Source organism: Grammomys surdaster, unplaced genomic scaffold (assembly GCF_004785775.1).
Source record: "Grammomys surdaster isolate TR1022 unplaced genomic scaffold, NIH_TR_1.0 187, whole genome shotgun sequence".
NCBI lineage: Eukaryota > Metazoa > Chordata > Mammalia > Rodentia > Muridae > Grammomys > Grammomys surdaster.
The window spans coordinates 3,197,426-3,210,599 of record NW_021604632.1 but is presented as its reverse complement, the minus strand read 5'-3'; the positions used below and the strand labels follow the sequence as shown (position 1 = coordinate 3,210,599).

Genomic DNA, 13,174 nt, shown 5'->3' with positions numbered 1-13,174 from the left:
AAAATCCTGGCACCGGAGCACAAGGCGATAGTTTTATAGAAACAGAGAAAAACAGCAAGCGTTTTCCCGGAGGACAGTTTTAGCTACAATTCACCAACGCTTGCTTCGTTATTTCTGTCTTATTTTATGCTTTTGTTTTGAAACATAATGCAGTTTTACCTGGATACACTCCCGGGCAATCAGGAAATAGCTCAGTATGTTGGTTGGCATTGCCAAATACAAGACCTGCGGAAAATCAGAAGGCTTCGTTGCCTGGCCGCTTTCCTCACCCCAAAGGCTGGCAGGGCACAAAACGGGTTAAGGTTTATTGGAGAATAGACGGGAGGAGAGGGAGCCCCGAGGAAGCCAGGAGCAGCGAGCAGTGCCTCCAGGTCCAGTTCCCATCACCTGCAGCCGCTGCGGAGCTCAGAAAGCTGCTGGCTGCTGCTGTGCTTTTTGGAGGAGGAAGGATGCTGGGGCAAATTTCTAAGACCGCTGTGAGGAGTGGGCGTGGCCTAGGCAGCAGTGTGTAAGCTTGTTAGGACAGATGCTGGTCGCTTTTCAGTGAGGAACCAGTACTGAGGGCAGGGGAGGGGGGAGAGAGAGAGAGAGAGAGAGAGAGAGAGGAGGGAGAGGAGGGAGGAGGGAGAGGAGGAGGAGAGAGAGCGCGCGTGAGAGGAGGGAGGGGGAGGAAAGAGAGCCAGAGAGCTAGAGATACTGAAGACCCAGTCAGTGCTGGGTGAAGGACTGAGGAGAACCTGTCTCCAGAGCTCTGAGAGCCACTCGAGATCTTTTGGGGAGCTCAAAAATTATGAATATGGGATCTGTCGCTGGAGCTGTTTTCAAGATGTTACTTCTGTTGTCTACCCAAAATTGGAACAGAGTGGAAGCTGGGAATTCATGTAAGTACACAGCAAATGATTTAAAACTTGCAGGGGGGCTCCACGGAAAACTTTGATTCTGTTGTTTTCACGATTAATCTTTTCAACCGGAATCGCTGCGGGGCTAGGAAAAGCACTACAGGAGAATTGTACAAATACGACCGGGTTCCTCTTGGTCTGGTCAAAATATGCAAAATGTTATTTGGATTTTTTTTCTAGCAGAATCTCACTCTCTTTGAATATTCATTGAGAATACTCAACTTCTAGTAAAACATTAAATTAGCATCTTAATCGGGGATCAGCCCGGGAATGTCTTCCATTGCTCCTGTCTTTAGGTTACAGAATTTCAATGGGATTATTTGTCTATCAGGAAAACAACCCGCAGACTTGATATTTTACTGCATTAGCTGAGATTTCTGAAGTTTGCTATTTAGCAGTAGCTGGCTGCATCTCTAAAATGGTGCAGGCTAATAGCTGAAACCATACTGCAGACTTCACGGGCAGGCAGAACTGGTGGAGGCACAGCTCAGCATTGAAGAGCTGTGTCCTCAAGCAGAAGAGCACTCCAGGATGGGTACCCATCCCTACCTCTCCCTTAAAGCAAAATGTGCAGGTGATTTCCCCCTCCCCTCCCCCGCCCGCTTAAATAGTGTTCTCTAGTGGTTGAAATTTCAACTTCATGTGTTTGTGATTGATTATTGTCTTGGTGCTGAGTTCATTGATTCGAGGAACGTTTGTTACCGGTCTCGTTGCTTAATTTAAATATCATCCAAAATACGCCGGCCAAACTCTTTCATCAGCTTGCCATTGGAGATAGGAAAAGTTTTAAAAGTTTATATTTGGCTTACATTCTCTAGATGGAAGAATATCCTCTTTTTATGCATGATAAAAACAGCTAAGCAAACACACAACTTTTTATTTCTTTCTCAGATTTTATAAACAGCCCTTATCTGTTTTACGAGAAAGGGCTACAAGGCCTGTTCGGGAATGGATGGGACCTGCCTTACTGGCAGCTTTAGGTTTGGGAGACAAGAAATTGGTAACACTCTTTGCTATAGAACCCTCCTTTGCCTTAACCGTAGAGTCCCCATGAGGGAAAAATCACAGGGAACTCACTGCCATGAGCCCGTGTCCATCCACTGGTGATTTTGTGCTTCCGTTTGTAGGAGCTCATTTTATGTCAGAATTTATCTGCCACTCTGCAAAGGAGAGAACTTTACTCCAGGGCTGGACTGCGTTTCCCATTCAATTTTAAATTGAATGTGTGGGAATCCCATTAAATCAGTAAAATATGCAGTTTTCACTCAGTCGAAATCTTAGGGGTCCTGTGGGTGATGGCCTTGACAAGCGTTGTAGCAAACAAACAAACAAACAAACAAGGATATACAACAAACAACAGACCTGAAGCCACCCACCCGCTCAGTTGAAGTTCTGTGGCAAAGGTGTAATTTCTTCTGCAGCTGCAGGGCTTCAGCAGAGAGGGAGCACTAGAGGTCACTGTTGCGATACGAAGCACACCACGGGCTCCTTCCCTTGAGTTGGGCAGAGCTTCACGCTGGCCTAACCCAGTTTGTCTTTCCTATGCCTTGCCTGCACATCATTTTGCAGTATATTAATATGAATAATTGGGCCGTGAGCTGTTGAAATTTGTTTGCTTGCTTGAAATGTGATGCAGAGTGTCACCGGAAGGTCCGTATTATAGGCTTTCCTTCCTAGTACCTCTCAGCCGGTGAAAAAGTGAGCCGCTGAGACTTGAGCAGAAGCCAGTGTTCACATCTGCTTAGATCTGCCCGGGCCTCCCATGGGTGCAGTTTCAATGTTGGATCTGTGTCCATCGGGGTTCGATTTCTCTTCGAAATCACTGGATAAACGTGGAGACCTAGGATTGAAGCGAAGAAGAACAGTTAAATATTATTAAAGTTGGAATTTTTAGCAGACCTGTTTAGGAGGTGACTTTTCTTCAAGTGTCATCATTCAATGGCTTCAGAAAATTAAGGTGATTTTTAGTAATTTCTTACTGGTATTTTGACAACGCGACCTGCAGACGTAGAACAAAATGTTTAATCTCCTAATTTTTGTATTATTCCTCACTCTTTACATTTCGGAGGAGTCAAGGTCCACTTGTTGCTGGGTTGGGATAGGAAATGTGTCCTACCATGCTATCAGGTTTGGAAGACAGAGCGATGTATGAACAGGGGTTTACGTTAAGTTTATGAACAGGGTGTGTGTTAACCAAAGGACAGGCAACTCTAATCAGCACCAACATTCCAAAGTTGCCTTATAAGACTTCCCCAAGACTCTCCTGAACCAGATTGTTTATTAATAAGAAGTGAATCAATCTCAAATCCCACAAGTAAAGTCGGGGGAACTGAATATAAGCAAAAGAAAATGAAAGGCCTGTCTCTCAGGTGAATGTAAACTTACCTTTCTTCTTTATTTACAACTGACTCACAAGGAGAAAAATCTGTCATCCACTGAGTTGGCCTTTGGGTAACAATAAGAACATTTGCCTAGGGGACTCTGTAAACCTGGGATTAGGTGAACTCTAATTTGAATATTAATTGATCTACTTAATCAACTGAGAAATTTGCATTAGAAAGATTCCATGCAAATACAGCCACCTTCTCTCCTCCCTACCTCACAAGTGCATGGGCATGCATGTGTGCTCTTATACATGCACGTGTGTGTGTGTGTGTGTGTGTGTGCATGCGCACGTGCACACACTTATATGTAAGTACAGATTACTAATTCATGTGCCAGTAACACTCTGTGGCTCTAGTCAGTACCCATGTAGTTAAAAAGAAATATATAGAGTGGGTTGTATTCTTTGTTTCTGGTGTCCCCTGTGGCATTTCCAAGCTGTGAACTAGCACCAGCCCTAAGGTTTTAGTCTATGTCCAGGTCAAGATAAGTTTGTTATTACACTGAGTCATCCTTCCTGTGCAAACACAGCAGCAGGCATCCTTGCTCATTTGCTGGCTGTTTGAGGGGCTGTACTCCTGGCTGTCTCTGGTTTCTTCACTTCCTTCTAAGACAGAGGTACTAGAACAAGGGAAATGATGATTTATTTATTCTTCACTTGCTCTTAAGAACCCACAAATTCTGAATCCCAAGGTAGTTTTGAGAGGTTGACTCATCAGGTAAGAAGGATGGGGTGTAACTAGTAAGGCTGGGAAGACTTTTGCTTTGGTTTTGTTCTTACAGATCACATGATGGAAGACTCACTGAGCCTCACTCTGAGAATAATTAATGCTCACCAAATAGCTCAGTAATGACTGCATTAGAAGTCAGCTTCTGACTGTATTTTTTCTTTTCTTTAATTGAAATCAGGGATATATCTGTTATCTACTCCAAAGGAAGTGCCAAGAATATGATAAATCAGTAATAGAGAAAAATGGCTGACCCTGTAGATGACCATTCTTACCAATTCTTGGGTACAACTCAGATACAACTGGATAGAGCCTCAGGCTCTTTCTGGAAACTTCTTCTTGTTCTCTTCCCTCCTCCAGATATTCTGCAGTAAAGTAATGAAGTAACTACAAAGTAATAACAAAGAACTGGTGAATATGATCCATGCCAGCGTGTGTCAATGGCTGGCCCTTGGAAGTGCAGGTCAATGAGCTCTCGAACTCACTCCTAGGATCATCTTCTGTTATGCACTTGGCGCCTTCTCTCCACTCATGGCATCTGCTGTGGATCATTTCTGATCCTTTTGCACATGGTTGACCTAGCTTATAAGCCAACATGGAGGGCAAAGATGACATCCACATGATACCCAGTCCTTAATTAAAGTAATAAATATCATTATGATCTCATAAAATTAGTCTGGGAATTCACATCACATAAAAGCAATTAGAGTTAATCTGTATGTCAGTGGACTTCCCCCCCCCCCAGTAAAAATAGATCAATGGAATTGCATATGGTCATTGGAAAGAAGTTGTAATATTTACTCAGGGTTTGGCGGAGTATGGCCCTTGGGACAAATCTGCCCTCATGTCTGTCTTTATACAGCCTGTGAGCTAACAGTAGATTTTTCATCTTTACCTGAAAAAAAGAAAAGAAAAGAAAAAAGAGAAATTTAAGAGAATCTTTTGTGGCACAAAATGACAGTGTGAAATTTGAATTTTAGTCACCTGTCTCACTTACTCAATGGCATGAGCAAGATTTGTATTTACATATTATTATATTTTGAATTTGATTAGTAAAATTTTCTCAGAATTGTCCTTATTCTTGTTTTATAAGTATCTATGTAATATTCTGTATTATCTATCTGTTCCTTTGTTAAAAAAAAAACAACTCCATTGACCTCTGATGTTTGGTGTGTGGTGTAATGATGAATTGTAGCTGTGTACAGATTATATTAATTGATAAAAATATTCTTATGTCATCAATCACACAAATACTGAAGGAGCTGCTCATGCTACTGGCAAGTATCACAGGAGATCATATTTTCTCTATTTGTTTCTCCTAGATGACTACATTTTGAGAAATCTCATTTCTATGACTATGCAATCCCTGTATTTTATTAATAAAGTTCTATAGCACTTTTGGTTGCCAAGGATGCATTTTTAATTTCGAGTAATCAGATTACTATGCACTGTTTGATAGATATGTGAGCGATATCACCCCAGATATTTAGGATGAAAATTCTGCTCTTACTTCACATGGTCAGGAGCATGAACTATTCTATTCTATATGAATCAGAACTCAGATTCGGAATCAAATTGATCATGTAAGGAAAGCTGTCTTGTTTGAAGAGCGCTCTTGCTTTGAAAGTAATTTGGTAGCTTCCTCAAAAAGCTCAAATTGGCAAACTTTCTAGAACAAATTGAAAAATAGATTTTCATTTAAGTACAGCCCACTGAGAATTCACAATAATTAAGCAAGTGCTTTCTACCTACTCATGCCAGCGTAATTAATTTGTATGTAAATATCCTGTCCATTTGCAATTGTATTTACTTTTGATTTCCAGAAACTAATCATCAGGTTAATTTTATTTATCTTACACTATTTACAACAGTCTAAAATGTAAGTTAGAATATGATGTAGACTATAGAAACATTTTTGTATCATAATTTTAAAAAGCTGCTATTTATTAAAATTTAATATATTTTTTTATAATTTATTCAGTTATGTATTTATTTTTCTCTTGAGGCAGAGTCTCGAGTAGTTCAGATTGTCTTTGACCTTGCTATGTCTGACCTTCAACTCCTGATTCGGCATACTATGTCCCAAGTTCTGGCGTTATAGGCATGTGCTACTATGCCTGGCACATAACTTGTTTTGTTTTGTTTGTATTTTTGAGACAGAGAGTCATTATGTGATCCTGGATGGCCTAGAACTCAGTATGTAGATCACGGTGGCCTGAAACCCACAGAGATCCACTTGCCTCTGCTTCCTGAGCACTGGATTAAAGATGTGTACCACTACCCCTGGCTCAGCTTTAAAGGAAGATTCAGGCTTCTCATCCCAGGGGCCATTTTCTTTTCTCTTCTCCTCTCCTCTCCTCTCCTCTCCTCTCCTCTCCTCTCCTCTCCTCTCCTCTCCTCTCCTCTCCTCTTCTTCTTTTTTTTTTTAAGTGAAGGAACTTGTGAAGATGTCACCTAGGATGGGTTTTGTAAGAAAGAGGTTAACTGACTCACAGTCATTGGACCTAGATGATTAGGGACAGTGACCTTGACAGTCCAAAGCTTTGAATGTGGCTTTGCATTAGAATATCAGTTGGGCTCCACAAATGCCCATTTTTCTGTGTAGAATGAAAATCTCTTTTATCTCAGATCAATCAATATTAGACCTTTAATGTTGTCAACTAATGAATCATTCGACCTTTAAATGGCCAGTTAGCCTCAGATTAGCCAAGAAATCCTTCGATCTTTTGTGTTGTTTGTTTTGAGAGAGGATCTCAAGTAGCCCGTGCTGACTTTGAACTCCTGATCCTCCTGCCTCCAAGAACTGAGATTACAGACATGCTGTACCACATCAGTAATCAGTGTTTTTAAAAAACAAACAAACACACAAAAAACCCAACCAACCAACCAACCAACCAACCAACCAAAGAAACAAACAAAAAACCCACCCAATTTTTTCCTTTCCTCTATATTGACTCAAAGTTTGCAACCTGCAAATAGTAGGAAGATAAGACAACATTGCATATTCATATTGGTAGCTTATTGTTTCTGGTGAAATAATAAAGAATTGCATACTTTGATCTGATTTTCCTCTCATTGCTTATAGCTTATTATTTTCCATTTTTATTGATTCAACCATCTTGGCACCACTGACTTGTTTGATATGAATCTGGAATTATTGCTGTTTTCTTGTTAATTAGAATGACGGAGAAGGATTGATCCCTACAGGATATGCGGTTCAGATAAAAGTTGTTTTGTGAGTTCACCACATTCTTGAGGTAGAATGTGTTTTGCTCTTGCTATTACTAGAGTGAGCCCTGCCTGACTGCAGGAGTGACCGACTGCATGAGAGGCTCTTCCAGACAGAAACCTTTAGAGATGTTCTTTAACAAACACATCTTCTAAAACGTGCCTTGAGTTGTAGCATCAGATGCTACAGTTGGTTGTATTTTGCTCATTTTAAAGAAAAAAAATCTCAGTGGGATGTGAGGGCCCACTTGTAACTCTAGCATATGAGAAACAAGGCAGGAGGATCATGAGTTCCAGTACAGACCTGATTATGTAGTGAGATCCCATTGAAAATATTCAAGGGCTAGGATATGTTTATCATGGTATAAAAGTTGCCTAGCATACTTAAGATCCTAGGGCTTTACCCCTAGAGCTTCACACCCTCACCACAGAAGTCTAAGAACAGAAGAAAATGCCTTAAACTACATAGGGATGATAAGTAGAGAACTTTGGGAGACCCTATTGTGATCGCCTGAAGACTTTTTTCAAGGAAAACACACTTACTATTAAACAGAAGGACTTAAATCCAAATAATTTACTCTTGAAATTGACATGGCCCCATGAAGCCTTTGGGATTTCAAAAGAAACTTTAAAATGTCTTTAGGAGTAATAGTTCAATTGTAATTCTAGCTTACAATAGATGGCATTTCTAAATTTATAAAAATTCCATTTTGTGTGTGTGTGTGTATGTGTGTGTGTGTGCCTGTGTGTGTGCCTGTGTGTGTGTGTGTAATGTAGGTGCTGAGACCTGAACCCACCCATGTCCTCTGCAAGAGAAGTGTATACAATTAACCTCTGAGCCACGTCTACATCTCCAGCCCCTATAGAGCATTTTTAAATGAGAGTGATGGCAGGTGGCTTGGGTATCATTGGATTATGTTAATTTGGGGAGGTGGGAGGCAACCTGGGTGTCAGATTTCAGCATTCAACCTCCTCAGTGAGTTCTAAGGCTGGGTGTCAGTTTCAGTGGAGTGACTTTGTATGTTCACATTCATAGCTGGCCTTTTTTGCTTTTACTGTATAGTTTGGGGTTCCCAAATATACCACCCTTGATCCAAGGGTCTGAAGTTGATAAAGATCAAACTCTTCTAGTACAATGTGACAAAAGGTACTCCCCCCCCAATCAGCTTTCAAAAGATAGAAATTTTTGTCAAAATGGTATTTTTCACCCCGAAGGTATTCACATAAATGGTACCTGGAACTACAGGTTAAGGAATGGAGTGTGCAGACCAACTTGTATGTGTTGGGCTTTTTGCCCCTTTCCAATAGAATTTTTTTTTCCTGTCACGGTTCATGGGAAAACAGTACTTTGACAATGAAATTGGGGACATCTCATAACAGGACGTAAAAATGAGCCTGTTTATGTTACAGTTAATGAGTCATTCCAATGTAATAATTGGAAAAGTGAGTGAAGCCTGCAAACATTTGACATTTTAAGTAGTTCAAAATTAGTAACTATAAAAATTTTTAATGCATAATTATTTAATAGAGCAGCGATGGGATTTATGTAGACGGTTTTTAAATCACAAAAGAAAAATGGCATAATACGTATGTATCATATCTATAGCTCCAATTACTTTTTTTGTTTGTAAATTAAGTTCCTGTCGTTAGTGGTTGTCTGAAGTAAGACACTATGTACTTTTAAAGCCACAAGACACATTTGATTCCATGACCTTTTCCCCCTCCTCTGGCAATTATGGTGCTTTAGAATGGGATTATTGGTTGATACTAGTCAAGAAGTAATGTAAATATATAAATTTACTCATTTTCCCAAAGCACATTTATTGTATAATTGCTAGACAAACTGCTGGTTTATTACTTGACTTAGCAGTTTTAACTTACAGAGATTGCTTTTGAATGTCCCTGAATAACTGTACAGATAACTCTTAAGCACTGGTCACGATCCAGGGGTTGGTAGGTTCCCGGATGACCTGGACCAGACATTGAGTCCTTTGGCTCATGGCAGAGGTACTTAGATCTTCCTGTTAGTATAAACTAATACCTACCGGACCAATAGAAGGGGTCTTAGACAAGTTGAGAAAATTAAATTTCTAGACTAATAGCTTTGCTTTAAAAAATTGCATATTGATGTATATACACACATACACACATGTGCACAAACCCCACACACAGGCATATACACAGGTATATGTGTATATATAATACACACACACACACACACACACACACACACACACACATTCATATGGTCCTTATGGCTTGTCACTTAAAATTTATCATCAGGAGACAAGAAGAAAGGAAGGTATTAATTTGGAAACAGCTTTTAAGGGACTTGAGTGTCTCTCTCTCTCTCTCTCTCTCTCTCTCTCTCTCTCTCTCTCTCTCTCTCTCTCTCTCTCTGTGTGTGTGTGTTGGAAAGCATTTTGGCTGGTGTTCTGCTAATTAAGGTTGAAGTCTACCACTGTCCAAATAGCCTTGGGGCTTGGCACAAAATGTCAGACTCCCTTTACCAGTAGGGCTTCTCCTTCTCTGACCTTGTCTGGGAAATTCAAAAAACCCTCACACACCTCTCAACCCGTGGAATGTTAGCCTTAGTTAGGTTATAGGTTCAACTTCCTTTCTCCTCATAAGAACCCATTCAGCTAGCACCTGAGATTTCTGAATGTCTCCCCAAGCTACTGAGGCTTTTTAGTACCTTAAGCCTTCAGCCAATGACATCTGCCCACCCTGGATACTCCTACCTTTTAATCCAAAACTATAACCCTTGAGTCACTCCAAGTAAAGTTGATCCGTCTCCCCAAAGCTGTTCTCTGCATATCATGATTACCTTACATACTCAGGGCTTCTAAACCTCAACTTCATCCCCTACATCATCTGCCATTTCTGCTCCTTTTGCCTTCATGAACTGATATTGGCCAATGATCCCTGAGGGCACAGAGGGTTCCAGGATGGGGTTAAAGATGAGGATTTCAGGACATTACCCATAGGGAATAGATTTTAAATTAAGTAGTGTTGGTCTGTGGGCTTGTCTGTGGGCATGCCTGTGAGGGATTGTCTTGATTATTGTTTGATGTAGGAGGGCCTAGCCCACTACAGGCAGCAGCATTCCATACGTAAGGTCCTGTGCTGATTATAAAAGCATAAGCTCCATCGAGGCAGCAAAAGTTTCTACTTGCCCGCTCTCCTTTGAGCTCCTGCCCTGACTTCCCTAGGGGATAGTGTGGGATCTGGAAATATAAGGCAAATAAACCCTTTCCTTCCCAAAGTTGCTTGTGGTTGGAGCAGTGTATCACAGCAACAGAGAGCAACCCAACCCCCGAAAGCCAAACAAAGAACTGTGTAGGATTAAACTTCAACAAAATAAGCTGGGTGTGTGTGGTGGTGTACTTTGGGGCTGAGGGAGGAGGACTGCAAGTTTGAGGTCAGCCTGGACTATATAGTGAGTTCAAAGTTCAAGGTCAACTTAGAAAATATGACAGAGAGAGAGAGAGAGAGAGAGAGAGAGAGAGAGAGAGAGAGAGAGAGAGAGAGAGAGAGAGGGATGGCATGGGGTGGTGGTGTCAGAAGTCTAGGGTAAGTTGGGAATGGGTAGTTGGAGTAGATATGACGAAAGAAGCTCTTCGTATACATGTATAAAATTCTCAGAGAAGAAATTAAAACACTACATTAAAAGACACTAAAACATAATAAAATATTAACAATGTGTCTTTTGAGATCCTGTTTAAATTCGCCCTGAATGTAAACAACTGTATCTCTCTTTTGTCATTTCAAAGTTCATTATTTTGTAGGATGTGGCATGATTACTCTAATATTTGACTCAACTTCCCATCATTCCCTAAAATTCTAGGTTCTGTCAGCATGAAATAGAAGGTGGAACGAGAGGCAGGAGAGATGGTGGCTTTATAGCTACTGGGCAAACTGGAGGAGAGTGTAGCTCTCAAAGGCAGTGTAGTGGAGTGATGCTTGTTCCCAGAGCAGGGCGTCACAAAGTTTAGCATTTGTCACACCGTTTGATTTTTCTCTCTCAATTTGAGCTGATTTTAAACAAAAAGAGTCTCTCCCCTCTCCAAGGCAGAAAGCCGCATGGATGCTCACTGATCCTCATAGTTAAGGATTTATAATACATATTTACATTTGCCATGTTTTAGATGTTTAGGACTTAATTAAAAGAACATTGCTAAAATAAAAGCAATTCTGTCTAAATTGGTGGCGAGGGAATTCTGCGCGAGGTTATAAAGCGGCTCAATTAGGTGCCTTTGTGGCACCGCGTGTATGATTCCAAGGCTTGTTTGAACTGTTGTGCTTTGGAGTGTAGACTGTCTTATCACCCGAATAAGAAAACTTGACAAATGTCTAAACTGTCATGATTGCTGGATCTCGAGTATCATGAGATGTCTAGCTTTTCCTTAACGCCCCCCCCCTCCCCCCCCCCCCCCGCCCCAAATTTAGAAAATTCAGGCCAAGAGTTTTAAAAAAGCAAAGAGCAAACACTGAGGACAGCACATAGTTTTGTAAACTCACAGCCTTCTTTATCACAAAATGTAAGAAGAAAACATACACTATTTCCAAATCAAATATCGTCTCTATTGAAGAGCTGGGGAAGAAGAAGGCTCATAAAAATGGAATGTACAGAATTGTGATACTAAAAGTAAAATTATACACCCAGAATAATTTGCTCTGCTTAACATGTAAGACTGAAATTAAATTCTTTTTTTTTTTTTTTTAAAACTGGTCCTCCTTGTGGAATGACCATATCCGTTTTGGAAAGAAGGCCTTGTTATGTGTTTGCCCGTGGAATGGCTTTTTCTTAGATAGATGTGTGTAATTGCAACATAAACTAGATTACTGGGAAGACAATGTATGTAGTGTCATTAATCACTAGAACACTCTCCAGAGAAGATGGCAGGAAGTTCTCTGTTCCTCTGAGTTAGCAAAATCAAGCCTCCCGTGATCATGTTCCTCTTTCATTTCCCTGGATGTAAGGACGATCTGGCTATGACATCTGTCACGTTTAGCGATTGCCAGGACTGACTTGGCTGATCTGGGTGGCGTGGCATCTGTCCCCTCTTCCTTTCTCACCCCAAACCCCAGCATCCGCTTTTCATCCATTCCCTATTAGGCAATATTTAAAAAACAAACAAACAAACTACACACTACTGTCTTTGCAAATAAGTCAGACAAAATAATCCATGTATTTATTCTAAGTCAAAGCTTTTGGTTTTGGAGAAGAACAAAGAAAGATCTTTGGCGATCTTTCACTGCAGTAAGAGTGTTTCCGTGCTTTAGTCCAAAGTTACCTGCCCTGAGGACTACCGGCTTTACCGGATCTTCTTGTATTCCTGCCCTTTTCTCTATTTACTGCATTTTCTTCCTCGAAATCCTGCTGTTAGCCTGAGTCCACCACCCTCCCTCATTTAATCTTCACCTGTTGTCTTTACTTTGGTAATTCCCCCTAATATTACCCAAATACTTCGGATATACTTCAGAAAAGTCTCCTAAACGTTATTTTACTTTTTTATTGTTGGGGAGGGGACACATATGCTGTAGTATGAGTGTGAAGGTCAGAGCGTGACTCTGTGCAGTTGGTCCTCTTTTTCTGCTTCTACATAAGTTCTAGGGATGGTCCTCTCATGTGTGCAGGCTTGAGGTGAAGTGCCTTTACCAGCTGAGCCATATTATCGGTATGTGTGTGTTTGTGTGTGTGTGTGAATGTATATGTGTGTGAATATGTGTGTATACATGTGTGTGAATGTGTATGTGTGTGAATGTGTGTATACATGTGTGTGAATACACATGTGTGACGATGTGTATATACATCTTTGTGAATATGTATGTGAATATGTATGTGTGTGAATATGTGTGTATACATCTGTATCTGTGTGAATGTGTATGTATGAATATATATATATATATATATATATATATATATATATATAT

The 13,174-nt window shown here is 40.5% G+C and overlaps 1 protein-coding gene across 6 annotated transcripts in view; it reads left to right on the top strand.

Annotated features, from left to right (window-relative positions):
- The first annotated feature begins 698 nt into the window (after positions 1–698).
- Positions 699–13,174, top strand: part of Cntnap4 (contactin associated protein like 4) — a 290,486-nt gene continuing 278,010 nt past the window's right edge. For 5 of the 6 annotated variants that reach the window (XM_028768649.1, XM_028768651.1, XM_028768652.1 and 2 more), the window contains exon 1: positions 797–881. In XM_028768649.1, the coding sequence (XP_028624482.1) occupies positions 797–881 (85 nt within the window). Of the gene's footprint in view, positions 882–13,174 lie in introns of all 6 variants that reach the window. The other variant, XM_028768648.1, reaches the window with a different exon arrangement.